This window comes from Mustela nivalis (assembly GCF_964662115.1).
Source record: "Mustela nivalis genome assembly, chromosome: 16".
NCBI lineage: Eukaryota > Metazoa > Chordata > Mammalia > Carnivora > Mustelidae > Mustela > Mustela nivalis.
In genome coordinates this window covers 38,072,231-38,094,776 of record NC_139035.1, presented here as the reverse complement: position 1 = coordinate 38,094,776, position 22,546 = coordinate 38,072,231, and the positions used below count along the sequence as shown (strand labels likewise).

The following is a 22,546-nucleotide window of genomic DNA, read 5'->3' as shown; positions in this document are numbered from 1 at the left end:
TTAATAAATCCTCCTTAAATGAAAAATGTCTGTTGACACAATTCTTAGAAGATCGCTTTAATTCAAAACAAGTAGCTAATATGACAGCCCAAAGTAAGTTCCTACACGTATTGGATCATGAGATAATGCATATGGTATAACTTCGCAGAGTTAACAGAATCTGCTTTTATTGTGTTTGGTTAAATAGAAATAGTAGAATATGTTCAAATCTATATCTACATGTATATCTATATCCATATACAACTATATTAAATATATTAAAAATTTTCAAAGGAGGCAGATAAGTTATTCAGTATGATATTTTTCCTCAGTTTATGTCTCAGGATGCTAATGTTTTGACATAGGTCATTGAACGTAGGACCTTTAATGTTTGAGTTATTCGGTAAATATTTATTGTGTAAGTAAATCTGTTCATTGGAATTGCATATGACGTTTGAGAATTCTTAAAACAAGTAACTAAATAATAAAAGAGCTAACGGTGGTTAGGAGATTTTTATGCCTGACACTGTCTAATCATTTGTGTGGATTTCTTCTATAATCCTCATATAAATCCCCACATAAAATCCTCAGTCTTACAAGATAGATAATAGTTTTTGCCCATTTTCTGGGTGAGGTTAATGGAGCACATAGCCAATACCTCACAGAGCCAGAATTTTAATATTAACTGTTGACTCCAGAACATTGTGAACTTGACCACTGTGATTTTCCATCTAAGATGTGTGTGCTTATGTGGGTATGTGCCTGTGTGTGTGTGTTTGTGTGTGTTTGTGTGTGTGTATGCATGCATCTATTTTGTAGTGGATCTAATGTTAAGTCTCCCTTGTTCTGAAAATCAGGAATCATATTTCCTTTATTCTATACAACATCTAGTTGCAGGGTGAAGTCATGGTAGCCTCTTGGTTGACTGAGGTGAAACTTGTTTTTTTTCCCCTAAAAACAGAAGTATTTTTCTACTTATCTTCATTCTACTTATCTTGATTTAAATGATAGACATTCACTTTTAAATATTTTAGTATTTGTAAATGCAAAATTTTATAGGCAGTGTTCTATTTTATTATGTATTTCCTTTCATCTAGAAAATGTTATTCGTTAAAATAGGGTAAATAAAGCAAGGAGGTATTAATCTGGTTATTAGAAAACAAAGGGAGTCTTCCTAAATGGCTTTTCCTTGATAGAGTTGATTAATTGTTATTCCGATCCTCAATTAGAACTTAAAGTTAACCTAGGGATAAAAATTTGAAGTCAGTATTGAGTAGAATTTTTGAGAAAGAAACTTTGGAAACTCATTTGCATATAAATATATAATTTTCTTTCATGGCTTTTGGCCAAGCAAACCACCTATCTAATTGTGAATATACATATTTTTATAATGTCACTCCGCCCTGCTCGAATCTAGGCTTTGTCATTGGCAGTAGGTTAAACTAAAGTGACTGCAGACCACAGAGGTCTCCTCATCCTTCTAAGACTGATACACAGAGAACCCAAATCCTTAAAATTTATGTTTCAACAGCACAATTCTTTTTATGGCAGAATATATTTGCTTTTTGGCAGTATTTAAATCTTCCAACAATAAAAATTCATTTTTAATTTTTGAAAGTGAAAAATAATTTGATCAGGGTTCAAAGTCTAAACAGTTTTAGTGTCAGAAATCACAGACTTAACAATGCTTTCCCTAATTTAAGGAGGAATGACAAAAAATAAGTTTATTTCTAATTGAAATAGTACATAAATATAAATACCAAGAGAAAAATTCCACAGTGGGCTCAGTTATTCTGATAGTTACTCCTTAGTTTTAAGTTTAAAATCCATTCTCTTAGTTTTTAAAAAAAAATGCTTCTTTAAAAAAATGAGAAGATGATGTCTAAAGAGGCTAGATGTATAGCCTACCATATTAATGTAATTCTGTCTTTTAATAAAATGCCATCTGATTTAATCACCCTATTAGTATAGCTGTATTTCCCTTGAAGATTTAAACCATCTTGCAGTGCCCATGTGAGTTTGCTGCACTGCCCATGAGATCTCCGTGCACAGTGTGGGAATCTCAGTTCTGTACTGTGCAGCTTGCTTGTGACTAAGGAGCTTAGTACATGTTTCTTGGAATTCATAGTATTAATTATTTTTCACATATTTGGGGAGATAATATTCAAAGTGAAGTAATCACCTTTTTAGAAATCGATGCCCTTTGTGAAAAATCAGATTAGAATTGACAAATGGCCCTCTTGTTACTGAAATGAATAAAATGATGGATATTTGAAAACTGTTCTTATGTAATATTACGTTATATTTTTCTTGAGAACTTTGGTATAAATTTAATTATCCGATTAAAATTATTTTGAGGAATCTTAAAAGAGTATGGTACCTCAGCTTCTTTATATAAAATTACGTGAATCTTGGTTAGCAGAAAATGAATAAGTTTGAATTTTGACTTTTCCTATAACTAGTCGAAGGATAAGCTAAGCATAGATAACCATCCCTTGCCAATGATTAGTTTAGGAGTGACTCTGACCTTCTGGCTAATTAAATATATTGGGAAAGTTAGCTCGTGGCGGGGAGGCACTTCTGGAAAAGATTTCCTCACTGTTAAAAAGAGATAACGGAAAGATATGCTTCTTTCACTGGATGCTGCTGTGTCTTCATGTGTTGTGCTGAACTCTGGCAGCTTTCTCTGTGACCATGAATATAGGTAGCTGAGGACAAATCCAACAAATGCAGGGACGGCAAAGCAGAAAGAAGGACGGAAGTTTCTGGAGTCCTTAAAGAGGATGTTAAATTAACCAATCCCTGAACAAATCTTGTCACTTTTTGCAGTGAGAGAGTAACTATTCCTTACATATTAAGCACCCTTATTACTAGTCTTATTCCTTAACTTAACAGTTAGTATATTTCTTAGTTACAGTTAGTCTTATTCCTTAATTATGGGTGGTATTGGAATTAAGAGTGGAGACCCTTATGGGTCTATAGTGTAGGTGATCCAAAGTGATTCGAAAAGCCCTCCCAAGTGATTCTTACATCTTCTTATCGTCCTTCTAATTCTTACTGCCCTCCCATTGAGAACTTCTGGAGTGAAATAGTTATGGAATTGAATTAAGAGGGCTTGATGAGTGGCTGATCATATATGGAAGTTAAGAAAAGGGAGGGTCTAAACAGCTATCATGTTTTGGTTTGGGGAACTGGGTAGATGGTGCTGCTGTTCTAGGTGATAAGGACTACAACTAAAACAGTTGTTTCAGTTTTGTGTATTCTGAATTTGAGGTGTATAGGGAATATTTAAAAATTGATACTAGAGAGTAGTTAAATATATAATCCTGGAGTCAGAAATATCTAGACTATAAGACTAAGAGATTGGTAGTTGTAGTTGAAACTGTGGATGTAAACAAAATTGCGTAGGCAGATACATTTATCAGCATGGAAGAGAGCAGTATATGGAGCCCTTGAGAACATTAGTGTTTTAATATAGCGTAGGGGAAGAAGTAGTTGAGAAAGAGGAAGAACAGTTACTGGTGTCAATAATGACATCTCATTTCATTTTAGAATTTTCTTTGAGAAATTCTAAGATCTTTGTAATTATTGAAATTCAATTAGGAGGTAAACACTGCATATTTTAGTTTTTTCAAAAAGTAGATTCTTAAATGCTTTTTCCTTCTTATTTGGTCAATTTGATGCCGAATAGTAGCCTCATGGGATAAAGAGTTAATAAACCAAAAAACACTAGCAGTTTGCTTTCTCCTCTCTTATGAGGTCAGTTTGACCATAATGCTTATTAATACAGATCTGCGATATAGTGCCAAAAAGAAAAATCCAATTTATAAATTTTAATCAGTCTTTATTTCTAGTCATTTCTACGGTGGTAAATGTGTTGTTTTTAGGGTAAATGCATATTATATATGTGTTATGCCCTTTGTGTTTTGCTATTAATAATTGTATATTCTATTTAATTCCTTTTGTTATTACTATTTTTAACATTTGAAGTTTTAGTCAGAGTGTTTTGTATAAAAATAAAATATTTTAGAGAATTAAGATGATTTGGAAAATTCAAATAATTTCTCTTGGCTGAGGAAATTAGTTATTTCCTGGAAACAAAAACCTGAAGAAAATAGAAACATAACTTTTGAAGAGTTTTATCTTAAACCTTTCACATAACCTATGGATCCCCATCTAGTGTGCATGTGTGTGTGATATCAGAAACACTTTATGGTGGAAACATCAGCCTTTCTGAACACTTCCAATACATATAAAAGTACAGTTTTCAATTAACATTATTGTTAAAAGAATCCAAAAAAAAAAAAAACTTTTTGCTTGTATCTTATTCCTCCCTTCAACCTCTCTCTCTCTCTTTTCTTTTTTAACTTCAGTTTGAATAGCACCTGTAATTAAGGAAGAAAACCCGAGCCCTGGGAGCTAGGTAGGACTTTCAGCTATTGATCTGTGTAAACCCAGCTTATACTGTCAGGGGAGAAACAGTCAACTGCTGAGCTGCTTTGTCACTGACATAAGCTGAGAGAGGATTTTTTTGTCTATACTGTTTATACACTAGTCTATAGACCTGCTGGCTGGTTGAATTTTAAAGAGTGCGGAGGTTTAAAGACTTGTCCCCTGAGGGATGCTTCTGCCAGTTGGGAAGCGAGCTGAGGCTGTTTTGCAGAAGTGTGTGCATGTGTGTTGCTTGTGGAAGAAGGGAGGGGGAGGGTGTGAAAGATTGAGCAACTATGGGAAACATTCTTCTTAATTTGAGTCTTAAAATTGATGTGAAATATATTACCAATTTGGGTATATTTAGAAGTAGACAGTGAGTTTTGAATATGTATCTGTTGTTACAAAAATTATATGAACAACTTTGCACGGGAGGAATATCGAAATAGTGTTCATATGTGTAGTAAATATGGTAAATGGCTTCACTTTTTGTAGCACAAGATACAGATTAGCAATGGACAAATGAACTGTTCTTATTTGTAATAAACTGTTTTCCATTTCAGTAATTTAAATTCTTTCAAGTTTAATGGCTCTTTTAATAACATTTAATAGAATTTTTTCAATAGTAAAACAGCTTTTTCTAAAGATGCTTGTATTTTTAAATGAGCAGGGTACCTTGCCCTAAGATAGAAGGATTGCTTTTTTTACATGCTGCTTTTCTTTCTGTTTCAATGTCTTAAGGCTCTCAAAGCTTTCTTAGGTATTGGCATTGGAATTTTATAATGTTTTATTATCAATTAATACCTTATTGCAGTCTACATTTTAAAAGAATATGAAAAATTCTACTTTAAAACACTCAGTACTAGGTTTCTGTAGAGGGATTAAATATGCAGGTACTAAATGATTTCTCTGGATGTAAATTTTGTTGATAGAGAGGTAGTATTTTTGTTGGGGGTGACTACTACATTAAGATATTTGTTCTTTTTTCTTTTTAATAGGAAACCTTCTCATAAATCTCTGCTTTGTTGTAAAATCACCTGACTTTGAACTTATATGATGTTACCTTCAATCTAGAGCTTAACTTTATAATCAGAGTTAATTTTTAATTGTTTTTCATGTATAACAAAATCTTTTTCTATTTTTTTGCCAAGTATCTGACAATTATTCATATTTTGTTATGATTATAATATGTATGATTTCTAAGAGCTTATAAAATTATTTTATAATGACTGTATAAAATCACTGCAGGTTATTTTCTATGCTTAATTAAAACACTGATTTTCATATTAGGCAATTCATAAATGAAAGTATACAGAAGCTATGTTGTTTTAAATTTAAAGGCTTAGTTTTAGATACACATTTCTTTTTTAAAGAATGTTATTTGAGATAAACTTAATGTTACTGTTATTGAATTTACCAAGAGTTGGAACATATAAATGTGTTTCTTTAGCTATAGAAAGTCTTTTTTTTTTTTTTTTAACCGTTTTACTATGGGACATGTAGGGTTGTTATACCTCTCAGTAATTCATGCTGCTGCCAACTTCATTCCCTTTTCTCTGCCTGCATTTTAATTGAAACAACATTTATATTTTTGAGCCAGGATCTGTCAGAAGTCCCTGTGGCTAGTCTGTGGTACAAGTAGCAGCAGACGTAGCTTACCCATATGGTGTGGTGCTTCTTGTAAAATCCATATGGCCTTGTTGAAGGGAATCCCAGCGGGGATGTGAAGGGTGTTAATACCCTTCAGGCCAGGCCTTTCCCTCCTGGGGCTTCCGTGGCATTGTCAGTGCAATCTGCCAAAGCACCAACTTAATTCCTTTTTAATAATCAATTATTTTAGTCTAGGAACCTGTGCTGGTTTTCTTAAGAAAAAAAAAACAAAAACAAAAACAAAACAAAACTTTTTTTCCCTCTCTAGAAAAGATCTCAAGAAAAGTTTTGAGTGCATCTTTTAAAATATTCTAAAGCTTTTTTTTTTTTTAATTTGCATTTGCAGGAAGTACTACAGAGTGTACCCAAGTTCTGTTTCCCCTTTGACATTGAAAGGTACAGTATAAGCTGTCATTCAAAGTAACTTCAGCTCATTTTAGTGAGCACTTTAAAATTGTTTGATGTGTTTTTTTAATAAAAAGAAATGTACGTTCTCTTCACTGCTTTTAAGAACAAAAAGGACTAGAGTTTCAAAATTAATAATATTTGAAAGGAAGAAGCCTTTTTGCATTATTATATCTTTTGTTTTCTCTGCTATGGTCCGTTAGAAGTTTAAAGATTTCATTTCTTCCTTTTGTCTTCAGGTGCATATTGTAAGCACCTGCAGAAAAAAAATATTACTATGTCCTTAATCAGAGCCTTAGAATTGTGTCTTTTAAAATTAGATGTATATATCCTGGTTTCTATCTCACTTCACCCTAATTGAAAAGACCATCTGTGTGATATTGTGAAACTCATGGCTAGTTGTCTCCCAAGAATAGCTGTATAGAAATAGTGCAATATTATGGAAGGCTGCGGGGAAATCCTCCTAGCAGTTTTGAAAATCTCATTATGTTTGTATTTTACTGAACAAATACTGAATGGATAGAGTATTACCTTTGTGTAGTTGGAATTTCACAGAATATAAAGACCTTTGAGCATAAGACTAGATCATTTATTGTTTTTCATGCGATTTTCACACCCTATTACCTGTTTTTTTAAGAGTATGGTATGAGGGGTTTTAAAAGAAAATTGATTTTTGGAAAATATTTTGCTAAAGATTAATAAAAATCTGATATTTTACAATGTTAAAGATAATGCTTTCTGAATGAGGCTAATTGATACTCTAAGTATTGCTGATGAATGATACCCCTTGTTTGACCTCCTTTCTGGAGATTCAGTTTGTGCGTGTTAAAGTTGCAATTTACAAATAACTAGCAAAGATAAAATACAGCAAGAGAAGCTTTTGAGGGTATGTTGTGAACACTGGGCACTAGGGGGCACATCAGGTACTAGAGGTTCTTTTTGAAGTTTGTAAAAATTTTTCAGAACTGTCCACTTAAATGTGTGTTTGTGAAATGTTCAGCATTTGAAATGCTGTATTTCCTGACAACTGAAAACAGTTTGTAGTATTGGCACAATGGTAGTAAAGTAACTTACTTCTTTTTACCTAATTCCTGTGGCTATTTCAGAACCAAACTTAAGGTATCATGGATATTTTATCTTGGGACCAGGAAGTGGCTGTTCAATTACGGTTGTAACAGCAAGATGATAGCCAGTAACAAGAAGTATTTATATATTTTAAATGGTGATGAAGGTTTGGTGTGATGGTTTATATTGCACCTTAGGCTGCAGTGTGATGCATACATAGTAGGATAACATGATACTTAGGTCAACAATTGGCTAAAATTTTTTATAGTAAGCTTTTCTGTGGAAACTGTGTTTTTTCTTTGTGCTTGGAAATTGTTCTCAGTATATAGGTAGCTCTAGACAAGAATGCTCAAAAATACCAATTGTAATTTTTATGGTACTTTACTGGGTGAGAATGTCAACAGAAGAAACAATTAAACAGAGGTGGTCCTGGCTGCCATTGGTACTAAAGCAGCCTGATCTGCTGTCTAAGCAGTCTTAAAATAGTACGACAAGAGAGGCTGGAGCTGAGCAGAATCAGTCATCATGTCTTGCTTCTCACCACCACAGTCTCAGTGATGGTATTTTCAGATTTATGAAATATTTTAGAAGTACTTTAGGCATGTGCAAACTTAACAGTGAAATAAATACCTTATGATTCCTCAGCCTGTAAGGGGCTACAACTTAATGTGACATTTGACTTGTGATTTAGTTTAAACATTTCACAGTCATTTGAGTTTTATAACATAGTTCTAGGTTTGAGAACCAACTGATTGAGAAGGTGAGACCAGTGATATATGTGATATATATTCTTGCTTTGTTTTCCTTTAAGAAAATTCTCACACAAAAAAACACATTAAAGTTTGATATAATATTGCTGTATTTTAGAGTATCTCAAAATCAAGTTGGACAGCATTTTACCTTTGTACTGACAGACATTGAAAGTAAACAGAGATTTGGATTCTGCAGACTCACATCAGGAGGCAAAATTTGCTTGTGCATCCTTAGGTGAGTATTTGTAGTAAAAAAAAAATTGAAAAGATTAATACATTAATTGTGCCTTTCTTTTGTACTTTGTTATGCTTATATGCTTAAAAATATGCATATAATATTTTTTCTTGTTTGTTTTCTCTAGACCCAAGTAAATTAAAAAATAACTTTATTTTCTATATGGAACATCAGTTAAATTTAAAGATATACCAGTAATAGTACAATTTTTCTTGAAAGAATTGGCTTTTTTAAGATTAGTTTTTGTGGGTTTATTTTTGAAAAATTAGATATTATGATGTGAGTTTAAATAATATATATTTTACCTACTAAACAAGTTACAAAAAAATCAACTAATGCATGTTCTTTTCTATCACTGATTTAGAACCTGGATTTTTTTGAAAGTGAAGTACTGCTTTAAGGCAAAGGTTTTAACCTGGTGTTCTGGACAAAAATGTTTTATAGAGATGTTTTATTTGCCCATATGGTGTTTTAAAAATTTTCCAAAGATGTTTCTAACCTTATCAATTTTTGTGAAATTTTGTGTAAAATTCAAGTTTCTAATTTCTTTTGGTAAATGGGAGTGTTTCCTGGCTCTGGTCTTTCACTTTCCAGTAGGAGCAATATGCTGCAACTAAGCAGTGGGTGTTTAGTTGTGTCATGAGTTTACTGTTTTGCCACAAGTCCTACCTGACCCACTTCAATCATTTGCCTTGACTCAGTAGGTAGTTAAGAGTGTGCCTTAACTACATCATTGCTTACATCATTTGCCTTGACTCAGTAGGTAGTTAAGAGTGTGTCTCCTTTTTGTAGACCTAGGATTTGAGATGCTGACTGTTTACAAGGAAGGATTCTAAAAATTAGCTTCCCTTTGTTATGTCTTGATGAATCAGAAATCTAGATATACTCCATAAAAATATTGTCCTATAGCATGGTTATAATATGGATATTGGTCAAGCTAGCTTCTGTAGAAATGTTTGTAGGAAAAGAAATAACATTTAATTTAATAATTAAAATGTTATAAAGAAAACTTCGGTATAAAATTGATGTTCATTTGCTGTTTAGCTACATTCATATCATTCTTTGAGGTTTAGGTTTTAAATTTACCAGAACATTTGTTGGAGTTGGAGAATTTTCTTCAATCTTTATTTAAAAGTAAATGCTTAACTGCTTTATAAGTAATAGAATGTAGAAGTTCCTCCATTCTTTTTTTAGGCAACAACTCTTTCATTTGGATAATAATTGTATTTAAAACTTATGTTCGATCTGGAAGAGTATTATACTTCAAACTATAGGTTGATTCTTATAATTTGAGGTGAGTTGATTGTGCAGTGAGAGTGGGAGTGGCATGTAGAAAATGGGTAAGGAGAGCTCCTTTTGTCGTGTTGAACGCTGAAGGTTCAAAAGCTATGTCTTAAAGGGGAGTAGAACCTTATCTGCTCTGCCCAAGACAGGTTTGTCCTAATAGAAAGACCAAAGCTGTAGGTGCTTTCTGATTTTTCTCTATGAATTTTTAAATCTTTTCATTGAAAAAGTCAAGTTTACAGAAGAGTTTCAAGTTTACTACAGTAAACTCTTGTGTATACATCACCTAGATTCAAAATTGTTAACCTGCTTCTCTCTCTCCTTCGTCTGCCTCCGAGCGCACACAGACATACATGCAAATTCTTTGTCTTTCTTTTTCTCTTATTGTTGTTTTTGCTCACCCAGTTGAAAAGAATTTATAGACATCAGTTTTCTGTAATATTTGAACCTGCACTTTACAATTTTACTTTATTGCCTCCAAAATGAGTTCCTGGTAGTTATAATTAAAGAGGATGAACTTTTGTCTTTCTTTTGAACTTTAAAAATATTTTTAGTACACTGAACCTGTTAATAATTAGCAAATAGTGGGGCGCCTGGGTGGCTTAGTCAGTTAAGTGTCCAACTCTTGATTTCAGCTCGGGTTTTGATCTCACAGGTTGTGAGATGGAGCCCCATGTTGGGTTCTGCACTCAGCGCGGAATCTGCTTGATATCCTCTCTCCCTGTCCCTCCCCCTCTGCCCCTGCTAGGTGTGCTGTGTCTCTCAAATAAATAAACAAATAAAATCTTTTAAAAAATCAGCAAATAGTCACTAAATATTCAGAATAATCCCTATAAATGTGCTTAGAGAATAAATATTCTTAGAGATTTCTGTTTAAATTTAGGAAAGCCTGTATTACTTAAAAATATTTACATAAAAAATGAACTGTAGCTATTTGTTAAATTCTTGAAAGACTGGTATAGTGTTCATTTCTTCAAAGCAGTGGTCATTAATTTGTAGGAAACAGATTCTAAAACAGTTACAGTAATCAAGTTATTGTTATCAAACTTGTGTATGTGGAAAAACACCGGAGTCTCATAGTACTCTTTGAATTAGGAATGGTTTTATCTCCAGAAAATAAAGTTATGTTACATAAATGTAATAAAAAAAGTAAAGTCATATATGCCAATAAGAAAAACCTTTCTCAGTATGCATTATTGGTTATTTTATCTTTTTTTTAAAAAAAGTTCCTTTTATATTTGCTTTTGTCATGTGACAGTGCTTTCTGGTAGAAAAGAAACAGGTAACAAAGCTTTATGAAAAAAAGCAGAGTCTTAAATTGGGAAAATTCTATTCTCCAGCTTATTTTTTATTAGGAAATTTTTAAAGGATTGCCATCTCATGATTTTAATGGAATAACATAATCTTTGTCCTGAAAAGTAGTGTACTGCATTGAGGATAGCCAATTTAGGGAATAGCCAGTAAAATTAGAGAACTGTTTAGTTTTTTTTTTTTTTTTTTTTTTTTAAGATTTTACTTATTTGACAGATGGAGATCGCAAGTAGGCAGAGAAGCAGGCAGAGAGAGAGGGGGAAGCAGGCTCCCCGCCGAGCAGAGAGCCCAATGCAGGGCTCGATCCCAGGACCCTGGAATCATGACCCGAGCCGAAGGCAGAGGCCTTAACCCACTGAGCCACCCAGGCGCCCCAAGAACTGTTTAGTTTTAATAGTGAAAGAGAATTAAAATGTAATGGAATTCAGCAACTTATTAAGAAAGCTGTTATAGATAGGAAAATACCTATTTTTAAGCTGTAATGAATGTGTTTCTGTGAAAATAATTTTAACAAATGTCTTAAGTGCTATCATTAAGGTGAATAATGGTGTTTTGGGTCCTGATTTGTTTGTGAACTGGACCAGGTCTCCCCCACTTTAGATTTAATTTTATAATTGTTGAAATAAAGCATAAAACTTCAAATGTACTAGAAGAAAATATTGTTGGTTTTTAAAAATTACTGTAGGGGTGCCTGGGTGGTTCAGTCAGTTGAGCATCTGACTCTTGATTTCAGCTCTGCATGATCTCAGGGTTGTGAGATTGAGCCTGGAGTCAGGCTCCACACTAAACATGGAGCCTGCTTGGGATTCTCTCTCTCTCCCCCACTAAAAAATAAATAAGTAAAAATAAAAATTACTGTAGTTATAAGTGCCTTTGTATGCCTACCGTTGACTCTTGAGGCCAAAAAGATTGGCACCTTTGCCTGTATTATGATGAAAGATTTTGTTTGATGACCAATATAGTAAGGAAATTAAAAATACCAATAATTAACTGGTAGGAATTTATTTACAACCATGGTAACAGCGAGTTAATAGCTATAATACATAATAAGTAGCTACAAGTTAATGTGACAGAACCCAGTGGAAGAATAAGAAAAAACATCTGAGTAATACATTCACAGAGGAAATTTAAATAGCATATATACCTGTGAATGATGCTCAGCCTTACTAATGGTGAAAAAAATAAATACATTAAGATAAGAAATGAAATTTTAAAAAATAAGCCTGTGGGGAAACAGACATGTCATATGCTAGTGGGGGATTATAAAATGACATAACCTTTAGAAGAGAAATTTAATAGTATCTATCAGATTTATAAAATCTTATACTCCTTAACTCAATTATTTATAGTTCTAGAATTTTAAATATCAGGAATATTCCTGGTAGTGAGTAGTAAAGTGTGAACAAAGTTATTTATTATGGTATGGTTATAATAGCAGAATAATGGGATATAAATGTCCTTCAATAGGAATTGATTATGTATATTATGGTACATTCCCCAGTCTCCCCTGGCAGCTCCCCCTCCCCCTGCCAGAATGTTCTCTCTTTTTTTTTTTTTTTTACTGATGGATTATTTTCCCAGTGCCTACAATAGTGCCTAGCACATAATGAATTCTTAATAGGTGTTGGTTGAAAAAATAAATTAATAAAAGGATGACAAACAGAATGGAATATTATTTATCTGTGGGGGAAAATTATATACTCAGCAGACTCTAACTCAGAGAAATGTTTATGGTATATTGTGAAATGATGAGATGTGTCAAGGTATTATTTATGGTATGTTCTTATATTGTAAAGAAATCATATATGTATGTAAATGTATCTATTTTAAGAAGTAGCTAACAATAAGAAAGATTTATGGTTAATATATGAGTGTATATACTTATAAAAAAGACTAGAAGGATAGATCTCCAGTTTCTTTTTTACTTTGTATACTTTAGCATTTATCCATTTTTTTGCAACGAATGAGTCATTTTAATCAATTTTTTCCCGGTTCTAAAAGTCTCAGATGTTAGATAAGTAGCATATTAAAACTCCATTTAACCAGATCACCTTTCGTCAGATAAAGTATGTAGTTTGTTTGCAGCGTAAGAGATTATTTTACTAGTGTATTTTATTATAGGCACTTCAGAGGCAGTCATTTGATCACTGTGGTATAGCAGAATTAAGAATCGGAAGGGTCATTTCATCCCGTGCCCTTGAAATTTGGAGTCATACATAGTGTGTGAAAGAAGAGAAAAGTATTGGGAAGAGAGAAAAGTATTGCTTGTGAAATGACTTTCCTGTTACCATCTTGGAGCCTGAGATTAGTGTTTTTCTGTAATTTCAACACAAAATGTTTAACATAGTGGAAATGCTTTGTGAGTTTGTAGGAGAAATGCTACTACATCTACAATTCATTTCTTTTTTTTTTTAAAGATTTTATTTATTTATTTGTCAGAGAGAGAGCAAGCGAGAGCGAGCACAGGCAGACAGAGTGGAAGGCAGAGTCAGAGGGAGAAGCAGGCTCGATGTGGGGCTCGATCCCAGGACGCTGGGATCATGACCTGAGCCGAAGGCAGCTGCTTAACCAACTGAGCCACCCAGGCGTCCCTACAATTCATTTCTTATTATTAGTTTCTCTTCAACAATGCTCATTTAATTTCATTGCATCCTTAAGATGTAGTAGAAGAAAATTTGTTTACTTTCAATATAAAACCAAGATGTAGAATTTAACTAGTAATCTTCTGAGGTGAGTAGGGAAGGAAGGTAGAAGAATTACCTACTGAACTAATTCATAGAGTTGGTTAGGGGAATCACTTCATTTGAAGGCTAGAGGGGTGTGTGTGTGTGTGTTTTAATTAAGGGCTGTGCTGCTTGCGGGGGTTATATGAGAGAATCACCTATATTGGTAGTCTGAGTATTAACTGATGGCTGCCCAAAGCTTTGGAGTAATATTTGCATTCAGTTTTGTGTGAGTATCCTGGTCTTAGAATTCAGTGTTAATTCTAAGGTGTCTTGAGTTTAGCCTTTATTAGGGGTAAAATTTCAGAAAATTAACAAAATACTTGCATAAGCAAGACACGAATATATGTCTTTAACCATGTTTTTCTGATAACAAGGGTAATATGTTTTATTCAGGAAAATCTAGAGGATTTAGAGAAGTTTAAAAAAGAAAATGAAGGGGGCGCCTGGGTGGCTCAGTTGGTTAAAGCCTCTACCTTCAGCCCAGGTCATGATCCCAGGGTCCTGGGATCGAGCCCCACATCGAGCCCCACATTGGGCTCTGCTCAGCAGGGAGCCTGGTTCCCCCTCTCTCTCTACCTGCCTCTCTGCCTACTTGTGATCTCTGTCTGTAAATAAAATCTTTAAAAAGAAAAGAAAAGACTCGTATTTGTAACATATAATCGTTATTTACTTTTTGGTGTTTCACTCTTGTCTTTTCTGTAAGAATTGTTTAGATACATTTACAAATCTTTCTATTGGATAGCAGACTAATTAACTGAAGTCTTTAGTCACAATTTCTAATGAATGAATGCATATAAAGCAGTTTATAAATTGGAAAAACTGCTATGGTTTTCCTAGTATCCCATGTAAGTGCTGAGAGTTTCTCTACATGCTCAATCGGACAGTTGGTCATTTCATTTTTCTCTTTCCTTGAAAGTGGAGATTTAGCACAAAGATGATTTCCTTTTTAATTTTAGTTTTTAAAATTAGTTACTTATGTCTTCAGGTGGAATATATTATGACTTTTGAATATGAAAAATCTTAATACTTTGCCCATGAAGCTGTCTCTTTTGCAAAATTAGTGCATTTATGTTGAGACTTAGAATATTCTTAACTTTTTTTATTGTGAGATAATATCAGTTTAATCATTCTCATTAAATGATTTAATATTCTTAGATAGAAATTGATATTTCTCCAGTTGTCTTTATAATATGCTGCTAAAGACTTTAATTTTTTTAATGTCATCGAATATATCTTAACAAAAAAATCTTTTCATTTATATTACCTTCTAGTGTTTGTATTTTAATGATCTAAGTTTCAAATGAAAAATATAAATTCTCTTGAGTTTTGTTAATATTGAATAGTTTAAAATATTGCATGTCCTTAAAGATAGTCATAATGAAAATGAGATACATTTAAGGATGGTTAAAATTTTTAATACAAGGTAAAATCAGGTAGAAAAAGTTGATGTTTAATTTTGAATTTTCAGATATGGTTGTATGCTTTAGCTGTTTCCATGACATGTTTATCCTTAACAAGGGTATAGCTTAACAAGGTTTCAAAAAATATTCTGTGATATTACTAATTTAAATCTTGCCATTGTTTGTATTTAGAATTGCTTTCACAGGCTAACAAAAATGCAAGAAATAGCTTTTTAACCCTAATATGATTAACATAATTTTAGAACTATAAAATTGTTGCCAAGGGTTCAAAATGAAATACCCTAATAAGGAAGACAGATTGATGTTTAGGGCCTTTGTAGTCTCCTCCCGCTCCTCCCCCCCTTTAACTCATTCCAAACTTGAAGCTTTCACACTCTTCCTTTGGGCAAATCCCTTAGAAGCAGAATGTTTCAATTTTACACATTTTGTGTCAATTTTCCAGACAGAAAAACAGCCTCTAGACATTAGACGTTTTTCTACGGAAAGGCAGTTTCCTTAGTTTTATTTGATTACTATAAGTTAAGGTTCCTGCTGATCACTTAGACTGTTAGTGGTTACCTGACTATTTGACAAAAAACATTTCCTTTCCTTTATTTAACCTTTGACTTTTGAATGTAAAAGTTTTATCAGCTCTATAGTGGAAGCACAAGTGTGGGGGAAGTCTTACTGCCACAAAATGGATTCATGACTTTATATGAACTCTGTGTTTTGCCCTATGTCTTTACAAAAAATTAAGGAAATAGTCTTACAACTAAACTTTGAAGAATCTCTTGCCTTTTTAAAAAACAGTTGGTCTTAATGTTTTACATTTATTTATGTTTGCAAGCCTATACGCGTCACAGTTATTCTTTGTTAAAGAAATGACACTTTCAGTTTTATAAGATTCAAGTAAAATAAATTAAGTCGTTATGGTATGTTGAGTACATTTTTTTACCTTTCTAGAATTTTTGTGGTTGGTTGCAAGAAAACAAATTTTGACTGTCTTTTGGTCTATAAAATTTAGTGAAAAAACATTTTAACTTATTGATAATTAATCAGTTTAAGGGCTTATATGTTAGCTAGAAATAGCTTTGAACAAATATTGTTTGAAAATTATCTAAAAAGCCACAAAAATAAAAACACGAGAATAACATTTCTTACCCAGAGAGGTAAGCTTATATAATTTATGTTTTATAAATCTATAACATTTATAATATATATGTTATTTTGCTACACATTTTGTCATTAAAGTTTACAATGGAATCTTGTTAAAATATTTGAGTTATTGACGACTTTGTGTACTCCAAACCATTTTCTTTGTCATATAAAAGAATGAGCCGGACTTCCTGTTGTGTAGTTGCACCATATCAAGGATTGGAATTCAGTTACTTACAGGGGGGATTCAAATAAGATATATAGGTTAAATGTCTGACAATTAGAAGTCGGGATTAGTGTGGTGATCCAAGTAGGACATGCCATATCTAAAGACAGAAGCCATTACTCAGCTCTGGGTACTTGTTACAGAGTGAAACACGTGTGACCAGTATTGCCAGTTCTTTGGACTTTTAAGAGGAGCAGGAGATCCAGATTTTTAAGTGAATTATCTCAGATTTAGAAATTGGCAACTTATTCAGTTAAACCCGGGGGTGTTGACAAAAAAAAAAATATGTTCATGGGTTAGAGATTGTTAGTCTGCCAGTCTGCCAGTAGCCAGTTTACACCCTGTACTCTAGATGCTGTTGTTGATTAGCAGCAGAAAATGTCCCAGCTTCCCTGCCATTTCTAGGAACATGACTACGTTACAGAATCGCTCCATGTTGATATGTGATATTTTTATTAAAAAAATGTGGATGATACATAGTCTTAAGAAGGAGCTGTTATCACCAAGAATCAGTCTGTGTTCACAAAGTGCATGTTGTATGAACTAAACTCAGCTCTTTATGACACTGGTGTATGAGGCAATGCTGTAGAAATTTGAGTCTTTCCATTTTCTCTCATGAACAAATTATATAGAGTGAAAAATACTGGCTAGACAATAGATAATGAAGTTATGAGTCCTGTTAGTGGTGAACATATCATACTTAGATTGTTGGTAAATAGGCATGTTATTTTGGGAGGGATCTTATAACGTATTGTAGGCCATGTCCTTTTAAAAATTTTTATCCACAGTGATGAACATAGAAACAGTATTAAAACCTACAGTTGGAAGGAATTACCAATATATTAGATGAAAGAATTAAACACATCTTCATCTGCTGGAAGAGTTGCCCATATGAACAAAATATAATTTAAAAGACAAAATGATAATGCTCTGAACATTAGTTAGATGAAAATTTGGAAGATAGAATTTGCTTCGGTGGATAGAAATTATAAGTAGACTGATTTAAGGTTAAACCAGAACATATTTGTGTCATAGTTTATTTAGCTGCCTGAAAATTTGTGGTCATTGGACATGTTTATTTAAAGACTGAATGTTAAGGAACTACATGCCTGCATTGGGTGATGGGCTATCTATAGTGGACCCCTGAGCAAATATTGCTCAGTCAGATTGATCAGAGAGTTCTAATCCCAGACTTGCCATTTGGTAGCTTTGTGACCCTGGATAAGTTGTTTTACTTTAGTTTTGTCAATTATACATTGTGGCATTATTTTAATAATTAAATGAGATAACACATACAAACTACCTAGCATGTTTTCATACATATAGCATTCTTGGATTCTGCTCTGTAGTCCCTAGAGTACAGACGGACTAGTGAGTCATATTGCCCCAATAGAAATAACAGAGCATCTTGGAGCCTTAGAGATGACCATGAGAAATATGCCAAGTGTAAACTTTGTTGCCATAGTTTAAAAAAAAAAAGTTAGTCTCATTTATAGATGAAATCATATTAGAAGTAGTTATAAAATATTACAGTGTCTAGCAGTGCTATAAACATAGTAGAGTTGAGTGTTGAATTTGATGACTAAGAGAATGAATGTGAGAACAAAATCTAGCATATCGTGTATCAAGAGCAAACATAGCCTGGTGCCAGGATGAAATCGGCCAGAGTTGGTATTCTTGGAGATTATAAAAAAGAGCAGTAATTATATAGGTAGCAAAATACCTCACACTGTTAAATTTTGAGAAGTAACCTAAATATTAATTATTTAATTCAATTTGTTTTATTTTCAAAAACAGTTAAATAATCTTACAGATAAGTTGTAATTTTATGAGTTAGCTTTTATGAAAAATTGTTTCAGTTAATCTTCACAATTTGAAAGAAAATTGAGAGGGGAAGATAGCTAATAAAAAGTAATAATGTAAAGATGAGAAAACCAGAACACTGAAGAGTATTTGTACTATTAGTAGGAATGCAAACTGATGTATAGCACTGTGTAAAACAGTATAGAGAGTCCTCAAAAAGTTAAAAATAGAACTAGTCTATGATCCAGCAGTTGCACTACTGGGTATTTATATAAAGAATACAAGAACACTAATTCAAAGGGATATACACACCTCTAGGTTTATAGCAGTATTATTTACAATAGCCAGGATTTGGAAGCAGCGTAAGTGTTGATCCATTGATAGATGAATGGATAAAGATGTGGGGTATGTGTTTGTGTGTATATGTCTGTACATATATACATATACATATAATATCTCTCTGTATATATACACACACATATATATAATTCAGCCATAAAAAGAGTGAACACTTGTCATTTGCAACAACATGGATGGAGGTAGAGAGTATAATGCTAAGTGAGATAAGCCAGAGACAAATGTCATATGATTTCACTCATATGTGGAAATAAGAAAAAAAACAAATGGTAAAGGGTTAAAAAATGAGAGAGAGAGAAAGAGGGAGAGAAGGAAAGACAAAGCAAAAAACACAGACTCTTAATTACAGAGAGCAATCTGATGTTATCAGAGGGAAGGATTGTTGGGGATTGGATTAAATTGCAATGGGGATTATGGAGTGTCCTTGTGAGGAGCACCAGGGGATGTATAGAACTCTTGACTTTATTATGCACCCAAAGCTAATATAACACTGTATGTTAACTAACTGGAATTAAAATAAAAACTTAAAAAAAGAAAAGCATGCAAGGCAAAAAAGTGTTCAGGTATTTTGTGTAGAAGAAGATCCTCACTTTGTAATGACTTATGAGATAATTTATTATAATTTCTTTATAGTGGTCCAAGAAAGAAGGTTTATGGTTAAAAAGGCTTCACATTATTTGAGTAAGATGGAAATGACAATGTAAGGATTAGCAGACATGCAGCCATCTAAAATCAATAAATTTTGCGTTATCTGGAAATTCTTGAGAGCAAGACAGAAACAGACCATCATGCTCCTTGAATAGATTAGATGAATAGATTAGATCTCATTTTATGTGAACACAGAGATCTGAACTACATGACATACTGAAGTTTTCCTGAAGTAACAATTTCTTCAGGTCATTAAAAGTTGAAATATGAATATGAAATGCTTGCAAATGAAAAAGTGGCACTCTGTCCAAGGAACTGTATTGTGTCTTAGTAGAAGGACATTCTCCATGAAGATCATTTCATTGAGTTATAATGAGCATAGAAAATAAGATGTGGTAATTTGCGTAGTATTGAGTTGAAAATTTAAAAATAGTGTTCATAATCTTTTTCTTTTTTTGGTGAGAGGTATAGCAGAATAGCTGTCTGAATGCTAGAGTTAAAGAGTTGTTGCGTCATTTAAATATGATGGTTGAGAATACCAATACTGATCTGATTTTTAGGTTTCCCAGAGGGTGTAGACTGGTTGCTCTTTAGGCCTTTGTACAGTTTATTCTTAGATTTAATTGTTCTTTCATAAGATTAGATTTGTCTCCTATATCTTAGTGTTCCTCCTTTTTTTTCACTCTCTCATTTTGTCAAAGCCATCCTTTAGTAGCTTCCCCAAAACAGTACAAAAGTGGTAGATTTTTGAGTGCTAGCATGACAGAAGATGTCGCTAACCTAGCCCCATACCTGATTGGTTGTTTCTCAGGGCAGAGAATTATAGGTTGCAAAGGGATTTAATCTCTGCATTTTGAAGGTGTAATCTTCTCACTGTCTGGGATTGCTGGTGAGCGGTTCAGTGGCATTTTTAACTTAATTCCTTTGTATGTTACCTGTTTTGTCTCTTTGGAAATTCTTAGGTGCTTTTCTGTCTCCTATTATGGAATTTCACTGTGATATTCATTTATTTTACAGTTTACCCAGTGGCACTCTCAATGTGGACACTCATAGCTGAAGTTCTAGGAATTTTTCCTGCAGCTTTAAAGAAGAAATTTTCATTCCTTTTTTCCCACTTTTCTTTCTTTTTTGGAACTATTACTGTTATTCAGCTACATAATTCTTGAGATCGATGCCCTGATATTTTGACATTTATTCTTCTGTTATCCATTGGTTTATCCCTTTATTCTAGTTTCTAGGAGATATTCTTGATTTAGTTCCTAATTTATCAATTTTAATTTTTTCTTTTTTAAAAAGATTTTATTTATTTATTTGACAGAGAGAGAGATCACAAGCAGGCAGAGAGGCAGGCAGAGGGGGAAGCAGGCTCCCTGCTGAGCAGAGATCCTGATGCAGGGCTTGATCCCAGGACCCTGAGATCATGACCTGAGCTGAAGACAGAGGTTTAACCCACTGAGCCACCCACTTGCCCCCCAAATGTACTTCTGTTGTGACTTTAGATTACTCTTGAATCAAAAAGCATCTTTCATAGCTATTAATAAATCAGACATTATGTGAAAAATGCAGATAGAATGTTGTTTTTCTCAGCTCTATACATTGATTTTTAAATTTTAATTCTGTTATATACATGTACTGTTGTCAGAATACAGTTATGTAGTAAAAGCATCACATGGTTTTCTCTTAGAAAGTAATCTGTTATAATAATTCTTTGAAAAAAAAGAATACTTTTTTTTAAAAAAGATTTTGTTTATTTATTTGACAGAGAGGGATCACAAGGGGGCAGAGAGGCAGGCAGAGAGAGAGAAGGGGGGAAGCAGGTTCCCTGCTGAGTAGAGAGCCCGATGCGGGACTTGATCCCAGGACCCTGAGATCATGACCTGAGCTGAAGGTGGAGGCTTAACCCATTGAGCCACCCAGACACCCAAAAAGAATACATTTTTTTTAAATTTTTTATTTTTTTATAAACATATATTTTTATCCCCAGGGGTACAGGTCTGTGAATCACCACAGCACTCACCAAAGCACATACCCTCCCCAATGTCCATAATCCCACCCCCTTCTCCCAAACCCCCTCCCCCCACCAACCCTCAGTTTGTTTTGTGAGATTAAGAGTCACTTATGGTTTGTCTCCCTCCCAATCCCATCTTGTTTCATTTATTCTTCTCCTACCCACTTAAGCCTCCCTGTTGCATCACCATTTCCTCATATCAGGGAGATCATATGATAGTTGTCTTTCTCTGCTTGACTTATTTCGCTAAGCATGATACGCTCTAGTTCCATCCATGTTGTTGCAAATGGCAAGATTTCATTTCTTTTGATGGCTGCATAGTATTCCATTGTGTATATATACCACATCTTCGTGATCCATTCATCTGTTGATGGACATCTAGGTTCTTTCCATAGTTTGGCTATTGTGGACATTGCTGCTATAAACATTCGCGTGCATGTGCCCCTTAGGATCACTACATTTGTATCTTTAGGGTAAATACCCAATAGTGCAATTGCTGGGTCATAGGGCAAGAATACATTTTTAATAAACAATTAAACCTTTGGATAGATTTTAAATATACTAATATCTTAATTCGTTAATAAGGAGTACAGATTTGGGGGTTTATTTGAATTTTAGACAGTATTTTGCTTTCATAAGAATTAGTTATATTTGCATCTAGTAAAGTGAATCAAAATGTATTTTGAGTTGTATATAATTTTACAATTTTTAAAATGGGCTTTCTGTTGTGTATATTGATGTTTACTTTGAAATTTATCACCCTACTTGACCATCAGTTTCAAATAATTGATTAATTAGGCACATATTTCTATTGTATTATATATTCTCTTCAGTAATCATTAATAAGAAATGATTGTGTATTTTGAAAGCTTCTTAAGATTAGTTTTTGTTTTGTATTATATTTTATTACAGTGGTTAACTTTTATTCTATGAGTGCTTTTAGTACACTCGTACCATGCATACTATGATATAGGATTAAATAATTTTACTGCAGAAAAAATAGAAGTGTGTAATGCATAACTTTAATAATAGAACTTTGGATCATTATTATTTTATGAAAACTAGTAATAGATAATATTTAAAATTTTACTATAATAGTAAGGAGAGCATT

The 22,546-nt window shown here is 33.2% G+C and overlaps 1 protein-coding gene across 11 annotated transcripts in view; it reads left to right on the top strand.

The window, feature by feature from the left end:
* DENND1B (DENN domain containing 1B) overlaps positions 1-22,546 on the top strand; it is a 263,126-nt gene that overhangs the window by 92,150 nt on the left and 148,430 nt on the right. For all 11 annotated transcript variants that reach the window (XM_082701929.1, XM_082701927.1, XM_082701928.1 and 8 more), the window contains 2 exons: positions 6,407-6,456; positions 8,398-8,517. In XM_082701929.1, the coding sequence (XP_082558055.1) occupies positions 6,407-6,456; positions 8,398-8,517 (170 nt within the window). The remainder of the gene's footprint in view (positions 1-6,406; positions 6,457-8,397; positions 8,518-22,546) is intronic.